This window comes from Protobothrops mucrosquamatus, unplaced genomic scaffold, assembly GCF_001527695.2.
Source record: "Protobothrops mucrosquamatus isolate PMUCROS unplaced genomic scaffold, P.Mucros_1.0 scaffold_218, whole genome shotgun sequence".
NCBI classification, from domain to species: domain Eukaryota; kingdom Metazoa; phylum Chordata; class Lepidosauria; order Squamata; family Viperidae; genus Protobothrops; species Protobothrops mucrosquamatus.
This window is the reverse complement of record NW_015386294.1, coordinates 709,228-734,312: the sequence shown is the minus strand read 5'-3', so window position 1 is coordinate 734,312 and position 25,085 is coordinate 709,228. Positions and strand designations below refer to the sequence as shown.

The 25,085-nt window shown below is 36.2% G+C and overlaps 1 protein-coding gene across 1 annotated transcript in view; it reads right to left on the bottom strand.

The window, feature by feature from the left end:
- Positions 1-25,085, bottom strand: part of PCCA (propionyl-CoA carboxylase subunit alpha) — a 233,974-nt gene that overhangs the window by 81,805 nt on the left and 127,084 nt on the right. The window contains exon 19 of the mRNA XM_015827965.1: positions 6,366-6,468. Coding sequence (XP_015683451.1) covers positions 6,366-6,468 — 103 coding nt within the window. The remainder of the gene's footprint in view (positions 1-6,365; positions 6,469-25,085) is intronic.

The following is a 25,085-nucleotide window of genomic DNA, read 5'->3' as shown; positions in this document are numbered from 1 at the left end:
TTCCTGTCTGCTGGCGTTTTGTTTGGGAAAACAAGCCAGGACGGTTCTGACAGTATGACTGTACCTAAATTATTTTGACAAATGCAATACTAATTTGATTAAGTATGCTGTTAAAAATTAGGCAGTAGCTCTGTTTTAGAGAGGCCATCAACTGTTTTTTTGTTTTTCTTGTTTGAATACATTTGAAAAGATTGAAAAGAATAAATTTGAAAATTATCTATTGAAATTGGCCACACATTTAGGGAAAAACAAAAGTACCTCATCATATAAAACAGTTGATACTGTTCATGATCCAGGGATGATCACTTTCTTAAATGGCTTGGCTGTAAGGAGGAAAGTTAATTAAAATAATATAAAATTAATTTATGCATCATCATTACAATGCACTCTTGGGGTCCCAGATCATTAAAAAAAAAGCACTGCATGTAAAAGATCTATTGATGATAATTAGTCATAGTAGTTAAGTATTCTTTTAAATTCAAATGTAATATTCTGAATACTAAAATCTGGTGATGAATCAGAGAACAAGGTATTATTATAAGCTGATCATTTATCTCTATAAAAAAAACTTTCTGGCAGGCCAATTTGGAAGACTAGATGCAATATTAGATGATCTAACCCAGGGGTGTCAAATTGCCGGCCCATGGGCCGGTTGCATCATATGGAGGCTCACAGCAATGCAAAAAAAAGTCACAATACATCACGACACATTACATAATGTGGCGAGTTTGACACCCGTGATCTAATCTGATCAGTATGACTTTTCTGACATCACTTTACATGATGCTTTATTTACAGAATGAAGAAAATGTAAGAAGGTGTCTACTAAATGAAACTGTTGAGTATTAAAGGCTATTTTTTTAAAAGTTATACTTGACCTTTCTGTAATTTCACAGATCTTTGTTAAAAGGAAAATTTCATACTCATAAAATAGATACTGTTCTAAGAGAATGAGCTTTGATGGGGAAAAAAAAGTGAGGTTTTTGGCTTTGAAACTGCTAAGAATGAATTTCAATCACTACAGTGTTCTCTTCTTTTTAAATACTGTGATAATAAATCACAAAAAGGATATTTTATCAAAATTCTCTCATAAATGTGAAATTTATCATGGTCAGCACACACTATGCTCTATTTTTTTTTAGAAAAATCAAGTACAAACTCCTTTCATCTTCTTGTGTCTTTTTGGAAGCTTTAGGTTCCAGATGCTCAGATGTTGCTGAGAAATCAAAGCAATCTTGGGTAAAGGTCCACCCTGAATATGAGTCTTGATATTTTAACTTAGATTACAAGATGAAAACCAATCAGAAATTTAAATACTGATATTCCTCATTTCCACATAAATTAATGTACATGGTGCAATTGAAAGAGCCTAAGATGAAGAGCTGATCTTTTTCCTCCTTCAGTATTTATTTTTACTTATATGGCCACGCCTCTTGCCAAATCAACTCTATAGCAGCAATTTCCCCCTTTCACCAAAGCAATTGCTATAGCAGTAATTCTTCCTAGATGTTTTTTTCTTAACTAGGTTCAAACTGATGATATGTATAAAAAAAATTGGAATGAAAAAGCTGAAAAGAAACTTCAAGCCAGATTCCGCTTCATTTCTTTTATTCATGAGGGGGCAGATTCTTAAGACTTCAAGTCGAAGTTACATTACAAGCACACACATTCATTAAAAAGATCCTAGAAGCAAACTCCACTATCTTTACTTTAAATGTGACCAGAGTGGGAAAGACTATTGTGAGAGATTAGTGTTCCTCAAACTTGGCAACTTTTAAGATATGTGGACTTCAACTCCTGGAATTCTCCCAGCCAGCCATCAGAAAGAATGGACTAGAGGCTGGCAACAGTCATAACATCTGATCTGACTAGATGTGTGTTATTTGTATTCAGCTACTATAAGGCTGTCTCCATAAATGAGCCTACTGTGTGAGAAACATGTAACTGATCTTCCCTACCTAGTATATCAACATCTTCTACTTTTACCAACGGTCAGATATTGATGAGTTCTTCAACAAAGCTGGGCTTTCTTAATAACAACAGTTGTATAAACATAAGGTTCTCTTTGTTAAAGAGAAACAGACATCAAAAAGCAGTAAAACATGGAGCCTTAAACCCCTTTTTGTTTGAAAAAAATGTGTTTGAACTGAGGTGTTTCTAGTTATGGGTGAATGCAATGAGAATTCAGCTGCAACAAATAGGCAACCATTCCCTATGAAGGACTAATTAGATCCATCTGAGAAACTATGTCTACACTGCTTTACACATTTCAAAAAAGAAAGCTCTGCTCTAGTCTTTTGAAAAGGCTACATCAAAACAGTTAGTCACAGCTGATGCACATCTAGTCAGTACAGTAGTTTTATTTTCTTTTCATTCTATAAAGCCTTAAGAGCCACATTAAAGTCATGGTAATACGCCTGTCTTGCCCTGAGAAAGGCAATGAAATTTAGAGCAAAGAAAGCAAGCTTTGGCAGCATAATTCTGAGAAATTTCCCCACTGGGCAGATTTCAGAGATCCCATAACAAGATGAAATAGCTCACACATCAGACATGTTCCATCAATGAAACAGTTAAAAATGAAGAGCTAATATTCAGGATACAGAGAGTTAACTATTTCTTTGGCAGATTTATATCTGGTACTTCAACTTTATCATGGAAATGCTAATAGATATAATTGAGTATGGGCAAACCAGCAGCAGGAGTTCACGGTTATAAGCTATGACTTCAAAGCAGATGGTCACAGTCTACCTACTGTGCAATTATGTGTGTCTCATTTATTTCAGTGATGCCAAACATTACGATTGGCATAGCCAGTGTGGGCTTACAGCAGAGTTCAGATGTTTGCTAACACTGGGACCTGAAACTAAAGGACCTAGCAATAAAAACAATATCTTCTTGCAAGATTCAAAATACATTAGGAATAACCATCAGAAGCTATTTGCTTCTACTGCTAAAGCTTTCCCTAAAAAATGGGTCTATGGCCATAAGCCAGGAATGGCATGGAGTGGAACTCATTTTGGTTCCTCTAATGAGAAAAATAAACATTACTAACCCCCAAAAGACATAAAACAAAGAGTAATAAAAGAATTTTAAAATTACATTTTACCACAGATTATTTTCATTGAATGAGCTGAACTCTTAATTAATTAGAGGTCTACTCCTCATGAGCAAGAGCCATGTCCCTTGGCCATATGAACTAGAAAGGAAGGAACCAAACACTCCTTATTTCTAGAACATTCTGACTGAAGCTCCACAGTAGAATCCAGAAATGTACAGAGATTAAAAAAAGTATTCACTTTCATTAAATGTCCCAGAATTCCAGTATTTTTAAAACATACCGTATTTTAGAATTAATACCAAATCATCTAAAATTATGCCAATATATGCCCATAAGAACAATTGATAAGAAAAATAAACAGAAAAAAACCACTTGGGGCAACAATTTAAAAAAGGAGATAATTTATATAGTAGAAAATAGAGAGCTGGTTAGGATAAATGAAAAACAATTACCCTTAATTGTCTTTCTAGGCACTTGAGGAGAGAGAGAGTGTGTGTGTGTGTGTGTCAGTGTATTATATAATATTCTGTCCTTTAGGTGGAAGCAAATAACAGACTGGACTCAATTGGATTTTGGTGTGTGTTGTCTTTGGTCTTGGACCTGATATCAATCTTGCCCAAATAAAATTCTAATCTTCTAACCTACCATATATATCAGGGGGTCTTCAAACTTGGCCCTTTTATGACTTGTGGACCAACTCCCAGAATTCCTCAGCCAGCATGCCTGGCTGAGGAATTCTGGGAGTTGAAGTCCACAAGTCATAAAAGGGCCAAGTTTGAAGACCCCTGATACCGTATATATCCTGATAAGATTCAGGATAATGATTCTGAATATATAATTTCAGTGTGTAAGATTGGCTGTATATTTATTTCCTCACACTCATTTAGTCCCTCTAATGCGAACAGGAGGTCTTATACAAGGTTGGACTAAGATCCATATTTAAAGAACAACAGTAAAGAAAGATGAGAAAAAATAACAATTATGGTTAGAAGGTGCATTTAATCAACAAGGTCACTAAAGCAATGCAAGTGGACGTAAGATTTCAAAATAATATGGTAAGTGTGAAAAATTAGAAACAAAATGTGCTTCAAAAGAAAATATTTCTACATATATATGTGGAATAAATGTGTTAAATATTGCTGGAGAAAATACAAGTTTGTCAACTAATCAAAATGGATTACCTGAAGCAAAACATCACAATGAAACTATTTCAAGCTATAAATAATAACTTTAATTTTTAAATTTTATTTCATGCTGGTGCTTTCATAAAAGCAGTGAATTATTTCCTGATGTGGTAAGATGGCATCTGAAACTTTTCCTTAGATTGTATCTGCAATTATAACTGTTCCTCATTTTGGTTTCCAGCCACAAAGCAATATAAAGCTTGTTGGAAGTAAACTCACTGAGAAATAATTCCTCCGCGTTCCATATCAGAACATACCAGGTGTGATTGAAGAGACAGTAAAAAGACAAAAGCAAAAAGCAAAAACTACTTTGAATTCTAAGGCAAAACTGTTTGACATTTAAACAGTTGGAAGTATGATACACGGAGCTAAAAAAATTATTCCCAAGATATTTAATATCAGGAGGGAACCAAAATGAGCATGTTTCCAGTTTCCCCATTGCGAGATATATACAGTGGGGGATTCAAATATGTGAACAACTAGTTCTCTGTGTGGATGCTGCTTTTGGAAGTCCATTCTGGGCCTGGGCAACAAAAAATTAGCTGCCGGTTCTGCCGAAGTGGTCCGAACCGGCTGAATCTCACCACTGGATATATACAGCAAAGAGGAAAATAAACCAAACCAATACTGAGAGAGCAGAACTGAGTTGGGAGAGGGCACTCCACAATTATTTATATTTATTCTTTTTTTCCTCACTAAAGAGTCTCCACTGTGGAGCAGAATATAGGACAGTATAATTCTAAGAACTAAATCTTTTATATATTGTTTATTATATATATTCAGCTGTTGTACTCAAGTATGTAATAACAATAGATAACAACTATATGTATCTATGTTTTTAACTTTTACTATTAATTTTGCTCCAAATTTAAAGTATATTTGTTCTGTAAATAATCTCAAGAAGAAAGTATGTTGACATCATTTCAAAGCCAAATTTCTCTCTACAAATTAGCTTCTTGAAAGATCAGGGTAGCCCATAGAGCTCACAATGAATAGAATAATTGCAAATTAAGGAACTGACTTTGAGGAAGGACATATACAGGTAGTTGATTTAGGATAACAATTGGGACTGGAATTAATGTTGCCAAGTAATATTTGGTAGCCCCTGCCACCTCCCGACAACCAAGTCAATGCGGAAGACAGGAAGTTGCAAATACCAGATGCCCGCAAGCAGGCAAATAGGTCCTGCCAGATAGGGAAGGGCACAAGGGTGCAAGGGATTTGTGGCAAGGATTGGGGAGGGTCCACAAGATGATGAGTTACTACATGTTAACCCATGTGCATTCTGAAACACCTTTTTTTATTTGAGAGCAAATGTCCTAGGTGGGAGGAGGGCTCAAATGGGGAATTAGCATGAACTTGTTGAATGCATTTGAGATTTATCTAGTCTGCCAATCTGAGAAGATTCCTGTGAAATAGGCATAGAACAATAAAGTAGCTAGTTTGAACTCTATACAGGTAGTCCTTAACCTATGACCATAATTGAGCTTAAATTTTCTGTTGCTAGATGAGACATTTGTTAAGTGCATTTTGCCCCCATTTTACGAGCTTTCTTGCTACAGTTAAGTGAATCACTGCAGTTGTTAGTAACAAGGTTGTTAAGTGAATCTGGCTTCCCCATTGACTTTGCTTGTCAGAAGGGCACAATTGGTGATCATATGACCCTGGGACACTGCAACCATCATAAATACGAGTCAGTTATCAAGAATTTTAATCGTGTGATTATGAGGACACTGCAACAGTCATAAGTGTGAAAAATGATCATAAGTTGCTTTTTTCAGTGCCATTGTAACTTTGGTTACTAAATACACTATTGTAAGTGAAGGACTACCTGGTTATTCATGCCTGACATGTACATTTATTCTGACATGTTTTTGATGATTACATTCCATTACATAAGATGCTTTTGATGAAATTGATCTAAAACCTTAAATCAAAAAACACTTGATATACTTTACAATTCAACAAGATTTATAGTTGATTTCCTAAAAGCAGATCAACAGAAATATCCCTTTCTGGAAACTATTCAGATGCTTTTATTCTTCAGTCTAAATCTTGGAACCTTAATCAAATATACCACACAATTACAAAATGCTATTTATTACAACAGTGAGAATACTTACGAAGAAAATGGATTCTTGATAAGAAGCTACAACTGAATGAGTTGTGTCTGCAAGCTGGACACATAATTCCCAGTTTTTTGTATTAGGTTTGGCAAGGGAAATCCTAAAACAAAACAAGGTAACATATTATAAATATCAATTTGGTTAATTAAGCTGGCTAAGTTAGTGCTTTTTAATTGTAAAGAGAAAAGTGATGAATCTGCTTCTTCAAACTCCACTCAACTAATGCTAGTTGGGGGGGTGGGGTCAAGTTTGTTACAGTCTTTGGTCTTGCAGATTTGTGAGGGAAGCTTATACTCAGTCTTGAAACAAGATCCTAAATACTTTAGTCTGACACGACATAATGGCAGCTTCTGGGCAGGTGTATCTACATTCTAATTCTCCTCTGAGAGTTAGAGCTGCTCTGTAAATAAGCAATGTCAGAAATATTGTGCTCCTGCTGAGGATTTATCTTAAAACATAAACAAGCTGAACTATTTTCTTATTAATAAAAACAGCAACAAAATTGCAGTAATGGTTTTCAGTGTTAAAATATAGAAATATACATAATTTTTCCAATAGTCCTTACTGTAAATTCACTGGGTCTTTGAAAACAGATCAAATTACAAATTTTAAGAAAAAGAAGCAATATTTGAATACATTTCTGGAAAGAAATACTTCAAAGAACAAGAAGCATATAAATGAGTTTAGCTCAATATACAAATCAGTAATATTCAAGATTCCTAAAATAAAAATTTCAGGGAATTACTAGTCTCCCAATGCAAACTTTGTATTTTTCAATAACTACCTTTACAATCATATTAAAGAGTTTGTCCTTTCATACTGTCCTTAAAGTGCATTCTGCTGTGATGTTCTAGACATCTGACAATTTTTAGGCTATGCCAGCTGCTTACCATGCTAATCATAATTTCACATTGTTACCCTATGCTCTCTTCCATCCTTTTCATTTGGCTACCTGTTCATTATCATAATTGGCCCCACTTTTCTCCTTGAGTTCCTCTCCTGTGATTGTATGCCCTTGTTATAACTCAACATATGTTTAGTGATTTCATTACACCAGAAGCCTATCTCTTTTCAGTTCTCTACAAATACTACAAATAATCCTATACCGTGCTATTTTTCTTAATTACATCTATAGAAAAGGAAGCCTGGTGAACTTAATCCCATTTAGGAAGATATGTCATCAAGAAACTTCCTGACTATCTTTATATGTAATTACCCTTCCCAAATTCATAAATTTTGGGTGCATAAATATCTCCAATGTCGATGAGAATGGAGAATTGAAAACAAGGAAAAAATTATTAGAAGATGGCATAGAGCTGGAATGGTGGGCATATCTGCAAATACAATCACGATACAGAAAAGATAAAAAAGAACCCAGGATAAAATTAGAACACACAGAATTAGATAAAATCTTACTAGGAACAGAAGATAAAACGATAAAAAAGATATATCAATATTTATTAGAACAAGACATGCTAGAAGAACAAGTTAAAGATACAATGCTAATTTGGAGCAAAAAATTTGGCTATCGTATCGATTTAGATAATTGGTAATTATTATGGGATAGGAATAAGAGGCTAACGTTAGCCACCACCTATAAAGAAAATCTATATAAGATGTTCTACAGGTGGCATCTTCCCCCCATAAGATTAGCAAAAATGGACAAAAAAACCTCATCGATATGTTGGAAATGTAGAAAATTACCAGGGACCTACTATCACATGTGGTGGGAATGCCCAAAAGCTAAAGAATTTTGGGCATTCCCAAATTGGTTGGAAGAGATATTATCACAAAAAATTGAATTAAAACCAGAAACTATTTTATTAGGGATTACCAAGGAGAAATCCAGCAAAGGATTTTTATATTTAGTACTGCATATTCTAGCTGCAGCGAGACTAGCCTATGCTCAGAAATGGAAGAGAAAAGAAACCCCTACTGAAGAAGAAGTAATAAATAAAATTCTATTCTGCGCGGAAATGGATAGGTTAACATTAGAGCTTAAAAATAAAACTGAAACAGACTATTTTGAAATTTGGAATGGAGTGTATAAATGGCTAGAGTCAAGGAGGAATGCTGGGACGAATGTTGATTGATAAGTTGATAGTTTAGAAAACTTTATACTAGTATTCCTTACAAGATAGAATTGAAAGTTATTTCACCACAATGTATATGATTGAAAGAACGCTTATTAAAAAGATCACAGATCCTACATGCATATTTTGTTATAATGTAAAGAAAGTTAATACTAATTTAAACCAGGGAAGTTGTATTATGTCCACTGTTTTTTTAACTGTATATTCAATATTTTTTTTGTAAAAAAAATAATAATAATAAAAGAAAACTTCCTGACAACCATAAACTTAGACAACAAACAAGTAATAATAATGGAACTGAATTCTTGATGTATGTAGATTAAAACTATAATTTGTATATAAAACAATCAATCTTAAACTGTAACAACAAATTCATAGATTTAAAAGACTCAGCATCCTAGATAAATCAAATTTTATTGAATTTAATATGCAAGGTTAATTGTTCAGTACAGTAGATTCATGACAAATCTAAGCTACAATTCCTTATATCTTCAGTTTAAAACACATACAAGTAGTCCTCGACTTACAACAGTTTCTTTAGTGACCGTTCAGTTACAGTGGCACTGAATAAAGTGGCTTATGACTGTTTTTCACACTTACAACTGTTGCAGCATTCCCCATGGTCACGTGATCAAAATTCAGATGCTTAGCAAGTGGTTCACATTTATGACAGTCAGTGTCCCGGGGTCATGTGATCAGCTTTTGTGACCTTGTGACAAGCAAAGTCAATGGGGAATCCAGATTCACTTACCAACCATGTTACTAACTTAACAAATGCAACGATTCTCTTAACAACTCTGGCAAGAAAAGTCATAAAATGGGGCAAACTCATTTAACAAATGTGTCACTTAGCATCATACATTTTGGGCTCAATTGTGTCGTAACTCGATGACTATCTTTATGACTTACTCTAATGGAGCTTGGTCACACATCATGACAGCTGTAAAATGGGTTGCCCATGTGAGCAACTCGATTTTATGTCCCGTTTAAGCAAACTTGATGGCTGTAGCTGCGGTCTTTAAGCAACCAATGGTTCACTATGGGCCAGTTTTGCTGAAAACTGGAAGTAAATTCCATTTTTTGACAAAACTGTCATAAAACCCAGTCACATAATTGCAAAATGCTGCAAATGGCCATAAATGCAGGCTAGTTAACCAGGTGCCCAACATGCAATCACTGCTGGGTTGTTGGAAGGGGTGTTGGAAGCTCAGAACAGTTCAAACTATTTAACTGTCAGTTAAATAGAACCCTGAGCTAGACAGATTGCTTGAGGAAATTTAGGAAGAAGGTTTCCTCAATATCTGCTAAAATAAAGTAACAGAAGATTTTTTTAAAAAGTAGCAATGGTAATGATGGTATGTTACCAGGAGAAATCAAAAACATTTTCTTCAGGCAAAAAAATCTCTTCAATTTGCTTGGTTTTACCACAAGCATTAAGATAATTGTGACTGCTACATTGGAATAAATGGAAGCAATGAACGTTCCTTTTATTTAAATTGTATTTCAGAAACATAGTTGGACCGGTGTTTATGCAACTTCCTTCATTTCCAGAAGTTTTGTTACCATTCAGCAATAGTATCTTCCTTATTACTGGCATTAAAATACTGATTTCTATCTGCAAGACATTTTACCTTCTTGCCAACACCCTATTGTCTATAAACTATTCAACCAGTCAAGTATTAATTTATTAGGTTTTACTCAATGTGTCTATTATTAGTAAGACAAAAAGGTGTGGCCATAAAATAACTATATTAATATGATACATAAAAACTGAGCAGTCCTGTCTGAAGCTGTCAGTTTCAGATCAGCCCCTTGACCTCAGGGGGAAAAGGACCTTCTGAAGAGAGGGTGTTTGCAGTTTCTACTTTCTACTCGGAATCACAAGGCTTGATCTGAAGGCTAGAAGCTGCTGCAAAAAATTTCCATACCATATTACATTCTGGCACAATACATCCATGCTCAGACTCTATTCCCAAGATTTAAATCCATACAGATTTAAATTCCATACATCCTGCTAAGGAATAGTGAGCCTCCATCATGTGTTTGATTGAACCGGTAATCACAAAGATCAGCTTCTCCTTCATGAGAGTGTGAGCAGTAATGCCTTTATCAACCATCTGGAGCCATGGACAAGCTGAAAGAAAAAAGCGCATATTCGTAGGGAGTTCACTAGTACAGCTTTTATGTGGACATGTTGGAGAAGGCTTCTACAGTAGTTTCAACGTATCAAGCTACTCCTGGAAGGACTGTGATGTTTGCATGTAAAACGTTTCTCTTGAATACTAATTTGCTGACTTCAGGTCTAGAACAGCTCTTCATTTGCTGTTATTTTTAGACATTATGTAGATCACACAGCAGATCAAGAAGATCAAGTATTCTTGGTGGATGCCACTGGTTTAATTTCTCTGAAATCAGCCAATGTTTCTCTTCCTGAAGCTGTCTAGATGATAGGACAAAGTGATGGGATGTGCTTTATAAAATTCATATGTTGGTTGTTATTTAGTTTCAGAGGTTCGTAGTTTAACAATTACCTGAGGGTTATGATTATCATTGCTGTTTGGACCTCTTCCCCATTCTTTCAACTTTTGAACATTAGGAAAGGTGGATCTTCTTGAAGATTGGACAGTTGATGTTTTGGTTTCAGCTGGGATTTTCTCTCAGAGGTGCAAATTGCCTTGAATTCTTGGTTTCTATTCTTATGGCAACAGGATGGAAAGGGTGAAACAATATGTTCCCCTATCTCTGAGCTTCCCATTTGATAAAAATAAAGAGTTTTCCTTCTATAAGAATTAGAACTACCATTAATATAAGAAAAGACAGCCCAATAATAAGAAAGACACATCTTCATTTTATCAGATGCCTGCATATCAAGATAAAAGGAGTGATTCCCAAAGAATAAACTACTGGCAGGAGAAATAAACATTTAAATAGTCAGCAATATGCAATTTATTTAAACAACCAGCAAATTATGAAAGACCTGAATAAAAAAAAATCCCAGTTGGAGCCCCCTTTGTCCAGATTGAAAAATGCCACATTCTTGTACTGGTCCACTTTAGTTGCCAGAGACTGCTGAGTAATAGATGAATGAGTGCAAGAGAAAATGCAAGCAATTAATGTTCTATTTCAATAAGCTTAGTATCTGAGAATTTGTTTAGTATCGACTATACATCACTGTCTTTACATGCCAGGAGCATACAGTTATCAGCAAAAAGGGTTTCTTGAATGACCACATGGAGGCACCTCATGTGTTCAAGTGGTGAAGGTCAAAAGGAGAGCTGTCCAGTAGGTACTTGATGTATACTCCCTCTTTCAGACCCTGGTCAGCACATGACAAGATGCAAGTGAAGAAAAGATTGAAGAGGTCTAGCACACAACCCTGCTTCACATCACTGGAAGTGGCAAATGCAGATGATATATCATAACAGTGAAGAACCTATCCTTCATTCCACCACAGAGCAACTGAATCAACTTCACAAATTTCTTCCGGCATCCATAATAGGACAATCCAGACAACCTCCTGAATACAGTGATAAATGCCTTTGTCGTGTCAACGAAGACAGAGTAAAGGCTTGTTCTACTTGCCACACTTCTCCTGGACTTGCTTCATGGCTACTGTACTCCATTCTGGCTGAAAACCACTCTCTGAGAGGTTCTTTTCTTTTCTGAGAATGTGTGTGGGGGAGTATCTTGTCTGCAATGGACAGCAGTGAAATATCCCTGTAATTTCTGCAGCCTGATGTGCTTCCCTTATTTTTATAGAGAGAGAGACATTTATTCCAGAAGGGCATCATAGAATCAAGTATCTCCTCTGTGAACCAAATATCTTCCAAGATATCTTGAAATATCTGTAAAGTTTTTGGGTTTAGTGCTTTGCAGATCTCAGCAGGAATGCCATCCTTTCCTGTTGCTTTATTTGAGTTCATCTGTGAGAACCCTTGCTTGATTTCTTCAGCAGAGAGAGGCAGGTCTAGGGCATCCAAGACTGGCTGCTGAGGAATCTGTTGTAAGACATCAGGGTCAACTGTGGACAGCCTATTGAGTAAATTGGAAAAACGTTCCGCCCAGTGGTTTTTCAATCATTTCTGGTCTTTGATCAGGCTCAATCTATCAGATGACACAAGGGGCATTCTGATTTAGAAGGACCATAGCTGACTATATTGCACTGAAGAACTCTCTGGCGGCATGCGTGTCTGCATAGCATTTCACCTGCTCAGCCTTTCTTTGCATTTTTTGCAATTCCACTTTTACTTTGGATTGCAGGTTTAAACTTGTCTTTCTTTGATACAGATGAAGAGCCATTCTGCCAATCTGTACAGACCTGGTTCTTGGCCTGGAGGGCTGCTTAAATGATCTTGTGGTTTTCATCAAACTAATCTTGTTGCATCCAAGTTTTCAGTCTGAGTCGTTGCAGTCTGTGTGATCACATCTTTAAACTGCATCCACATTTTAGAACAGATTTTCACAAGTGGTAAATTGTTGGAGAGTTTTTTATTAAATACATCTTGAAAACATTGGGCTTGACCTAAATATCAAAATCTGCTGATGCTAAAAGTCATACTGATAGTCCTTGGTTGCTTATGCTGTAAAAGATCGATATGCAGGTTGAGTACCGACTGAACCACTGACTGTGATCTATCCAGAACTCAGTACCATGAATGGTTGGATGATGTTTTTAAAAGGACTATGACATAATCAAGTAGGTGCCAGTATTTGGACCTGAAATGTATCCAGATTGTTTATACTTGTTTGCAAGTTTAACATCTTGTTAGTAATGCATAGGTTGTGCTCATCATACATCTCAAAACAGCAAGCTATTACTGTTTAGTATTCTTACCTCATCTCTCCCAAGGACTCCATTCCAATTGTCCCTCTCTGTCCTCATCCTAGTGTTGAAGTTGCCTAAAATGACAAATTTGTCACTGGTAGGGATTTTCCAATTAATCTGTTCCATGTCCTCATAGAAATTCCCATCCATTCACAGCCTTCTGTAATGAACTCTCATCTGCAAGCTCAAACTAAGTGCAATGATATAAATGCAATAGCAGCAAAATTTGGCTGCTATGAACATTATTTGTCTTTCTGTCCTTGCCACCTTGTCTTTATCCAGCAATATGTGGATGTTTCAAGCTCCGAATATGAGTTTTCTTCTATTTATTTTCTTGATACATACCGAACGCAAACAACAGACACAAAGACAGTTTTCCCCCCATGCTATCGTTGTTAAACAACCAATTCTCACAACGCTGTCTTATGCCCTAGGATGTCAAATCACCTAGTAGGGCTGTATTACTATTACTATTATCCTTCTTGTCTTTCCTGTTACCTATTTCCTTAGCTTCTTATGTCTATAACTTTGTTGTTTATCTCATGATTTATGTTGATTGCTTTTATTAGTATCCTATTATTATTTATGTTGATTATTTAGTATCCTATGACTATCACTGAGTGTTGTATCTTATTATTTATGATTGTATTTTCTGATTATGATCATGATTTATCCTTTGTTGTTTGTATGTACACCAAGAGCTTATGCACGGGAGACAAATTCTTTGTGTGTTCAATTACACTTGGCCAATAAAGAATTCTACTCTATTCTATTCTGTTGCTTCACACTCCCCAAGGCCATAGGACTTAATGAATTATATTTGGACTTAGCTGAATTACACAGTACAAAGTTATGTGTGATAGACTTTTAAGTGGAACAGCCATTGCACAGAAGCAATCCCACTTTCTTGGAAGAAGAAACTTTAATGCAGTGGCATGGATACCCATTACAGCTGGGGACCTCGTCTGCTGCAGTAGATGACCAAGATGTCTGTTTTCTTGTGCTCTTAGCACTCCATTATACATGCTGAGCCTGCATTCTTGACCACTCAACTGTTGATTGCTCTCCTTTGCTCAATCTGCCAGGGCCAGAATTCTTACGCTGGGATAGACAAATTCCCTGCCTCACAAAGGGTTGGAAACCCACCAGCTACTCTCACCTGGTTTGGTCCATTTGCCAAGACAGTTTACCAGGTATGGCCACTCTGTGTATTACAGCTACTTGGAGCCACAGGTAAGAACTGAGTGGTAGGTGGGGATCAAAGGTGAACAAGCAGCTCTAAAAAGGACTCGGCAGGCCCCTTCACTCCACTCTCCCACCCTGGACACTCCAGACACAACTGATCAAGTTACTAATGCAGGTTATCAAAAGAAAGAAAGGAAAATATCACATATACATAGTTTGTAATACACATATACAATTACAATAGTCCATTTCTTCCATTTTTGCCTCCTCACCAAATGGTTTAGGGCAGGCATATCAAACTCATGACATCACGTGACATCGCGCAACATATTGCGACTTTTTCCCCATTGCCAGCAATGGGGTGGGTGCGGTTTCAGCATGACGCATCCAGCCCGTGGACCAGCAGTTTAGGGTACAAACTTCAGTGTTCTACATATATTTTAGAGCAGGCCTTTATTTATTTAATTTGATTTTAGAATAGATATTTATTGTGATTTTTATTATTGCCTGTTCACCGCCCTGAGTCCCGTAAGGGAGATAGGGCGGTATACAAATGTAAATAAACATAAACATAAAATGAGAGTTTTATCTGCTGTCTCAATCCAACATATTTATGTGTTACTTAAATACTAAAGAAAAGCACATTACCAAACAATAAATATAATACAATAATATAAAACCCAACATTATTACTAAACTGTGTAACAGTCCAAACAATGAAAACTCCATTCATTATTATGGTAAGTATCTATTCTATTTAAGCTTTGATAGTCACCAATCAACCTCCATATAGGAAGTGAATTTATTTGATCTGCAGAAAAAAATGAGGGATTTTCTCATCTACATTTGCAACACTGTAGATGATACTTAAAAGATGTTAAGAGTTATGGGAAGAAATGTCTCATTAAATTTTATAGTATTAGTTAACAAAGAAAGCATAATGACTTTAATACGTTGTTGTTTTTTTACATTCACAGGGAAGATCAAATCAACCCCAGCACTGAAAAACAATTTTGCATAACACTCACCTAAACTAAGAAGCTATTTTTTCCTGCTGCACAATTACCTATTTCAGCCGCTAAATAAAAATGACACATTGACTTTAAACAACATCAATGGTCAAAGAATAATTAAGAAATCTTTCATCATAACTTTCACAGTTGGAGGCCTGTAAGTGATCAAGAATAAATATGTTATATTTCCTAGCCACTGAGGACAAATTCTAAATACTAATCTTTACAACAGAAAGGGGGGGAGGGGATGGGGGAGAAAAAACTTCAGAAAGTGGGCCATTCATCTGAATCAAGTTCAGAGAATTTCCAGGACTGTGAAAAGAAATGTTATGCAAGCACATCAATGTATTCTGTGGGGGTAGACTGAACCAGCTACATGGAGACTACAAAGGAGCCCTCCCATGGCTCATGAATAAGTTGAGGAAATGATCAGAAAAAAAAATAGAGAGATGTTTAGACAGATGGCCCACTTAAAATGCTTGGGACAGGGCATAAGCAATTTTAATGAAACTTTAGATCTAGCGTAAAAATTGTGGTTTTCTTTTAACGGGAAGGGCAAGGGGAATAAAGGCAAATAAATTTTTAACAGTTCACATACCACCCATTTTATGGCAGAAAAGACAAAACAATTTCAGCATTGTTTAAAAGTTCAAATCCAAAGACATCTTTTACAGCTATACAGAACACAGAATTTTTGATGAAAAGATGAAAAAAAATTAAACAGAAGCTGAGTGCCAAACAAAGGAAAAATGGTCTCCTGTTTAAATGTTATCAGTGTTTTCACACATAACAGTTTAAAACATTGTAGAAAAATTAAAAGCAGTTTTTGTTTCTATTTTTCTAGCATTTTGCCTTCGCTACAAAACTGACTCTCATTTTCCTATACTCTCAAGCTCAAAGACAAAAAGAAGATTACAGAAAACAGGAAGGAAGAAACACATAACCAAATTGTGCTGTAGAGTTTAGCTTTATATATATATATATACATACATACATACACACACACACACACATTTTAAAACAAGTAACTATGAGCATATGTTTTTATTGACACAGCAATTTTTTACAACATTCACAGGTCTCTGAAGTTGTATCAAAATAGATTTAGTTTTTAATGCCAATGCTACGTAAACTCACATATCATTATCTGTAAAAAGACTATCAAATCAGGATATCAAGCAATAGTTTGAAGTTAGTTCAATAACAATGATTTGGCTTTGATATCTGAATTGAAAACTATTATAGCACCCCACACAAATATTATACAAAGTATTCAGCACACAGAAAACAAATGCAGAACTGTGGTAACTATTGTTGTATATTTGGGATGGAACTTTTAACTTTGATGAATAGAACATAGAATATAGAATAATAAAACTGGAAGGGACCTTGGATGTCTTCTATTCCAACCCTGCTCAAGCACTCTTCTTGTTACAGAGAAAGGCATTGAGGATTCATTTTGAAATAAGAGCTCTGTATACTGCAGGCAAATCTAAATTTTTAAATGATTACAGGCCTCCAGTCCCCTAATCATTCTTGTTGCTCTTCTCTGCACTCTTTCCAGAGTCTCAACATCTTTTTTATATTGTGGTGACCAGAACTGGATGCAGTATTCCAAGTGTGGTCTTATTAAGGCTTTGTAAAGTGATACTAGAACTTCGTGTGATTTGGATTCTATCCGTCTATTAATACAGCAAAGGATTGCATTGGCTTTTTTGGCTGCTGCTGCACTGTTGGCTCATATTTAAGTGATTGTTCACTAGAACTCCAAGTTCCGTCTCATAGTTACTGGCACTAAGCCAAGTTTTATCTAGTCTGTATCTATACAGTTGGTTTTTCTTGCCTAGGTATAAAACCTTACTTTTATCTACTTTGATTTTCATTTTGTTAGATAGGGCCCAGTGTTCAAGTCTGTCAAGATCTTTTTGGATCTTGAACTTATCTTCTGGGGTGTTGGCTATTCCTGCCAACTTAGTGTATCTGTAAATTTGATAAGTTCTCCTTCTGTTCCCTTGTCTAGATCATTCATTCATACATACATACATACAAGCATTGCTTACTATAAGGTTTTCAAGATTAGGTGGTTTCTCAATAGGTGAACAAGAACAAAGAGGAAAAGTAAATATATCATAGTATTTGAACAATGCGGAAAATAATTCTAACATATTTGTCAGCCATCTCAATAAATCTGACAGTAAAAGTGAAAAGATGAACCAATTCTACTGTGAAATCTTTAACAGAATGTGGTAAGTCTGAAGGCACAAACTTCCCATCTCCACTTTTAACTGCTTGATCCATTAAGGTGGATCCTACCCAAGTTTCTTTCTCTGACATTAAGCCACTCTTGTCTAATTGTTTCCTACTTTTAGAAACAAACTAAAACCTCACTACATTTGTAGATATTACTCTTTGATAATCATTCAATTCAGAATAATAGATGGAACTAGACAACCCAGGGCCCTTTGGATCATTATTTCAGATCCCATGACTCAGCTGCTAAGGCATCTCTATTCTCTGTTAGCCTTAATGCACCATGCCACAGTTTTACAGATATGTGTGTATCCCTCCATCATCTATCTCCAGTCTACAATACAGTCCTTTCAACAGTTCCAAGAAGGCTCCACGCACATTTGCACCACTCTTTGTGAGGAATGAAGAAATGCACCATGCCTTGGCACTTGCCCCGGTCCCACCCCCTTCTGCCAGAGACCCTCAGATCTGTCCCACTCTTGCCCGGGCCCCCACAGGCACCCTTGACACGAACGATGTAGAGATGGCCATACCCACCCAGTAGGCCACACCCACTCCATCCACGCCCACCCAATAGGCCGCACCCACCCTGGCCACACCCACCTGGCCTCCTGAGGGCAACCGCAATGCTGATACGGCCCTCAATGAAATTGAGTTTGACACCCCTGATATAGAGAATCAACAATGTTTCAATTCACAAAATGGAAGTTGCAATTAGATTCTTACAAACATTTTAAAATCACCTGCTATCTAGCTTCAAAGTCTTTTTCAGAGTCATTTCCAGCAGTCTGCCACTCAGTCAGTTCTTCACTTGGTCTTATACAGGGCTTGTGGGATTGACTTTATTTCTTGTCTAGACTGCAACCCATCCCAAAGTAATCTACTTCAAGATATCTTTGGGGCCAGAATTACAACTGAGTATCTAAGAACTGGATTTTGATTCCTGTCAGAAGAGAAATTTATTTCATTTGGAGTTGTTTAATGAAAACATTAGCAACAATGGAATAGTGTAAACCAGACATGTCAAACTCGCAACGTCACGTGACGTCGCGCAACATATCAGGACGGTTTTGCCATTGTCGGCAATGGGGTGGCCGTGGCTTCCGGATGCGTCCGGCCCATGGGCCGGCAGTTTGACACCCCTGGTGTAAACGCTATCAATTCAAAATAAGGAAGTTAAGTATACTAAGGAACATTCTGAATTTGTTTATAAAGCTGTGTCACTGTGCCTACCTATGCCCCAGAGCTTTCTATAATATATTATATGGCAATATTATACAAATTATGTGCATTCCTCATAGACATGATGTACTGCTGCTAAAGACAAAGGGTAATTAAAGAAAACTTATAAAAAGCAAATATTGATGAAGGATGTGAGATAACATAAAGACGAAATAAAAAGAAAGAGGAAAATGTCACCCCTGCTTTTTTCAGAGAAAGCAAAGATTCATCTACAGTTAGCAATTAGCCTATAAATGAGTAATTTCTGGAATAACTGGAATTTGGTATCTGTAACTGTACATTATTTTTTCAGGTGGAGAGGGATTTTTAAATAATTTTTCAACATGAGTCCAATATGATTTGATTCATTCAAATATAAATAACTTCCATTCAAAAGCTGATTTTAACTGCTTTTAGAACTGCTGTCTTTTTTGTAACTTTGAGACCTATTCAGTTTTCATGGTTGGACAAGAAGTGTAAAAAGAAAGTATAGCTGACAGAAAAAAAGATTAATTTTTAAAAAAGGTAATCAACAAAAATAAAAAGAAAGTGTCAAAAATGGATTAATACTGAGATACTAATGTTAAGGACATTTTACATAAACTTTCTATCTGTACCAACAATCTTAATGAAGAGGTACTGTGTCATTTGCTACAATCTACATTGTCTCTTTAAACAATTTTCTAAATATCAATAGGTACACATTTATTAAAAAGGGCTGGGTGGGGTAAAATGGCTTTGAAGATGCACGATCACTGAACAACAGCAAGGAAGAGCTGACTCCATCAGTGCAAATATTTGTTCGCAACTCATCATTTTGTCAAACTGCTCTCCATCTCTCTACTTGTCTTGTGCTTCTTGGCACAATATACGTATGTAATGTATCTTTTTCCAATATACGTAAGTGCTTGTTACTAACAAATTCTAACCAAGCTGAAAAGCAGCATGAGTGCAAATCACATGTGCATCATATGAGCATGTCTGGGTACTGTATAAAAGAGGGAGAGAAAAAAAATGCAAACTATCAATAATGAAATGGAAACAGATCCAAGAGCTCACATTTAATAACGATGTGGACCTGTGTTTGTGTCCATTTATGCAGAGTGCACACACACACACACGAGCACACACACACACACACACACAGTGTCTGTGTGTGTGTGTGTGTGTGTGTGTGTGAGAGAGAGAGAGAGAGAGAGAGAGAGAGAGAGAGAGAGAGGGTGGGTGGGTGATTTACAGCTTCCTGTAAGATTGTGGGTTTAAAGCTGAACTAATAATTAAAAAGTAATAATTTGAATTTATGGAGGCTCTGTCATCTGATAACAGATTGGGATTGTTTGAGTTCAATTATATTATTTCTTTGATGAATATGGTTGACTGTGATGGACATAAGCTTCATTTAAAAGTCTACTTCTATCTTAAATATCATATTGCAAATCAATTCTTTTTCTGTAAGAATGGCTCTCTCATGAGGGTAGGGCTACCAGTAAATTAACTGCTACATATGTTGGATTTTTTTGGCTAAATTCTGTCACAAACCTTGCCAAACCCCTTTTTGGCAGACATGATAACAAAGTAGCTTTCCCTCTAATTTAAACAAGGAACTAGAATAAAAGCGTATAAAATTAGCCCAAGAAATTGTTTTTATAAGCTAACTTAAAAGACCTGAGGGAAAAAATAACAGTGGGATGTGAGTAACTACAGCAAACAAATATAACAATATTAGCTATATTATTTTTAAGATACTTTCCAAAAGATATAGCAAAAAACTTTAGAAAATAACAATATCAATTTTATTGTCTAGCATCACAAAAAAAACTTTGTCTCTAGTGTTTTCATAAGTATGCACTTCTATCTAAGCATAATATAAGAGCTACTTGTTTTTGTAGTTAGAGAAAGAGAAAACAATGGACATTGCAGCTTTTGTCTATGAGACATGAAAACTGATTTAATTTTATTCTTAGTAGTATCCAAAGAGAGTTTCATAAATCCATGTAAGAAAAGGAAAATAGGATGAGAGCAAATGTGGGGAAGAGAAAGAAGTCAATCATTTCATACCAGGATCACAAAACATACTTTTCATAAATATAATAAATACCAATTTAAGTCTTTTTAACATTCATCCTTAATGTGGTGGTGTGTAAACATTTTTATTGCCAATTATAAATGCTAGAAAGGTAATGTGCATTACAAGCTATATGAATAATTATGTTGTGTAACATTACATTTCTGTCTAACTGTTGGGGGAGATCATTACTTATGTAGAGAGGACCTTCTTTATATTCTGTTTCACTCTTTCAGATTTTTACCAATCATCTCTGACATTTTAAGAGAGTTTTGGAGGAGGCATCACATTCGTTCTTCATGAGATTGAGCTTAGATTATTTAAGAAGGTTAAACAAAAATGCAAGCACTTAATGCAACATTAAGCATGCAAAATATAAAGCTGATTGCCTAGAGGAAGCATGCTCTACTGTTACCCTAGTGACAAGTTAAAAAGACAAAAAGGAAAAGGCTGAAAGCTGAATGGCTTTATGATATGAAATTAAAATGTTTCACACTGAACAATCCAAAATGAATTGGGAAAGGTTAGAGCAGAGGAGGGAGAAATCAATTCTCCAACAGCAGTGGTGAATAGAAAAGAAGTATGAATAGGATTTGCCAGTGGGGTGCAACAGCTGCCAAATATCCTGCAGCCAAAGAACTACAATAATACCAGTGAACTGTGCAAGAGCTTTTCGAATCATCACAGGGCACAGAGGAGTATTCTAACAATAATTATGCCATTTGGTCTTACCCATCTTTTGCAGCAGAAGAACCACAGAGAAGATTCCTCTTCGAAACAAAAGCCCCGACTCACAAATATGTACATGAACATATATACATTTACTTTTCTATCAGGAATCAAAATACCACCAAACTAGTTCCACTAGCAGTAGAGGCCTTTGGATGTCTTTTTCTTCCAACTCGTTTCCTTTTTCTCTCATGGCCAGCTGCTTTTGAAAATTCCAAATACACTTAAATCACATTGCCTATGGTTTGCGTTCTTGACTAAACCAAACATCTGCAGAAAATCATGGGAAGTGGACCCACTCATGCTGAAATTATGTATACGCGCATAATGCATATGCATGCATTATGTGATATGGTGTGCATGCAAAGCCACAGATTTTACATGCAGGCAACTGCATGTTGTAATAATTGTTGTAATAATTGTACATGTACAGTTATAGTTACTAGAAAATGGTTCATTTAGGTGATAGATTATCCTGGAATAACTAGTTCCCCTATTAGGCAAGATAATCAAGATAATCATTTTTATATTCAATAACGCAATACTGTCAGCCACTATCCCTGACATATTTAGGACCATATTTCTATTATTAATTTCACATGTATCTGAGATAAATTATCAGCCAGAATTCTAGGTATTTCTTGTGAACAAACACCTGACACCTTGTTTATTCACTTTTAGCAAGTAACAGCAGAAGCTGTTCAAAATTAACCACTTTGGTTACAAAAAGCCAAGAGACATGGAAAAGTAAGATAGGAACCATAGTTAGTATTTTTTTAAATAACTATATTAAGCTTATAAAAATATAAAATACAAATGAAAATAGTGGGAAAATAGGGAAGGGAAAAGGGGAAAGAAGCAAAGGAGAAAAAAGAAAGAAAAGCAGTGACTTCTTTTTAACACAGTTGAATAAAATAATATTATATCCTCAACTTTTTACTTTTACATACTTAATATGTACTAGCCATTTCTATAATGGCAAATCTATCTAATCAGCAAAACCCAAAGTCAAAGCTTCATTTTTTTCCACCTCAAGCACAAAACCAGGAAGTGGTTTTCAAGTAGAAACAAAGTTGGATGTATTCTTTTCTTTGACTAGAGCAGGGCTTTTCAACCTTTTCACCCACTGTACCACTTTTAGGATATGGCAACATCCGAGTACCACCAGTCACCTAGCAAGGTGTCAAAAACTTGATGGCCCCCCCCCAAAAAAGGAAAAAAGTGATAAAGTACAGGTAGTCCTCGACTTACAACAGTTCGCTTAGTGACTGTTCGAAGTTACAATGGCACTGAAAAAAATGCCCCCCAAGCCACAGTCGAGCAAGATACCTGCTTGCCCGCCCGGTGGCACTCTTCCTCCTGTCCGAGGTTTTCATTGTTGTGAGCATTTCTATTGAGGATTGGCAGCGGGGGTGGAGTGTGTTTGGTTTTTATTCCCCCTCGTCTGCTGGGTGGTTGCAGCAGGTTTTGGTCACTTCACATGACCCTGGGACACTGTGACCGTCATAAATATAAATCAGTTGCCAAGCATCTGAATGTAAATCACAAGACCCTGGAGATGCTGCAACATTCCAGCTGATCGGTGCTTCTTCTGGGCTCAGCAGAAGCGCCAGGATCAGCGCCGAGCTCCAGCTGAAGCCTGGCGCTGATCCTGGCGCTTCCGCTGAGCCCTGACAGCCCTGCAGCTCCAGCCATCTCTCGCTCAGGCATGTGTGGTGCTGCCACCGGTTCAGCTCATTCCACTCCCCCGCTACTTTTCTAGGATGCTCGCGTACCACCTGCCAGGTGCCAATGTACCACAGGTGGTACCCGTACCACTGGTTGAAAAGCCCTGGACTAGAGCACTTAATTTAGCCATCTCTTTTAGCAATAGCACTTAAACTTATATGCCACTTCATAGTGCTTTGCAGCACTTTCTAAGCAGTTTACAGAGTCAGCATATTGCCCCCAACAATCTGGGTCCTCATTTTACTGACCTTGGAAGGATGGAAGGCTGAGTCAATTTTAAGCCAGTCAGGATTTAGCTCCTGGTACTGGGCAGAGCCAGTCTGCAATACTGCATTCTAACCACTGCACTACCACTGCTCTGTCCTAGTGGGAATTAAAGTATCTTTCCATGTTTGTGCCTAAAGCATTCTTGCTGCTATCAACATATATGAGAGCAAGGTTCCAGATTTTTTCAAGTTCTTTGTCCATTAAGCCTAAAGAAACATCTCTGGTTTAATTTTTATATTCTTAAAATTATATTTAAAAATCTTCTGAATTAAAATATGGATCTTACCCCAGTATTTCTTTGCTTTATCGCAAATCCACCGCAATTAGTGTTTCAACAGGCATGAAGGCTGATGGAGATATACCTCCACATGAAGGATGATCAATTATTGAAAAGTAGTATACCAATGAAATCTATACAGGTGTTTTTTTTCATGGGTTGATGGAATGAAGGTTACAGTCCAGATTTGCTTGTAGTTGTGTATTAATAAACAGCAATGTAACCTTTAAGGTAATTCAGCACTCCTAGTAGTGATGTTCAAATTAACCGGATAACTATACCAGGGTTGTTGTTTTTTTTACATCATTCCCATTTTGAAAAATCAAGAGGCAGAGCTTCATGTCTCATTTTGATATAACAGCAGTTAGTGAATATACAAGCTAATCCAGAAACTATTAATATATTGTTAAAGCCTATGCTGCAAAGGCACTCATATCAAGATGCTGTAGGACAACACATGTCCTTGGTCTTCTGTATCATTCATCCGCTATATTGAATAACTACATCTAAATGAACGGTATTTTGTAGAAAACATTGCTTTAGTGAGCTTTCAAGAATCCATTGCATTACCCTTATAACATTTCCAGAAAACCAAGTGGTGCTTGTTTCCTGAGCTTGCTGCCTCAAAGAGCTTTATATTATTTTTATTAATATTGTAGTACACAACCATGGATAGTTTCTCTATTCTACTAAAATAATTGATGACATGGTTTAAAAAATCCTTTCAATTCTTTTTTGTCTTACTATATATAAATTATCTTTCATTAAAAGTTTATTTGAAACTGTAAGTTTAAAATGTATCTAATCGTTACCAAGCTAAGGTTCTTATATTAGCTATTATGAATGCATGCTCAAAGGTGAACCAAAAAACTCACTCATCTCTCAAGTAAATTGCTATCACCTCAAATTATTTACAGGGCTCCTTCGCTATCTTACACCACCAAGTACTTGTTGGCTCAAAGTACTCCAGAGAACCACAGCAGGTTCCTTCTTTAGATAAAAAATGCTGCACAATACACAAGAGTATTTTTTACTCCAAATAGATTTGCTTCTTCGAAACAACA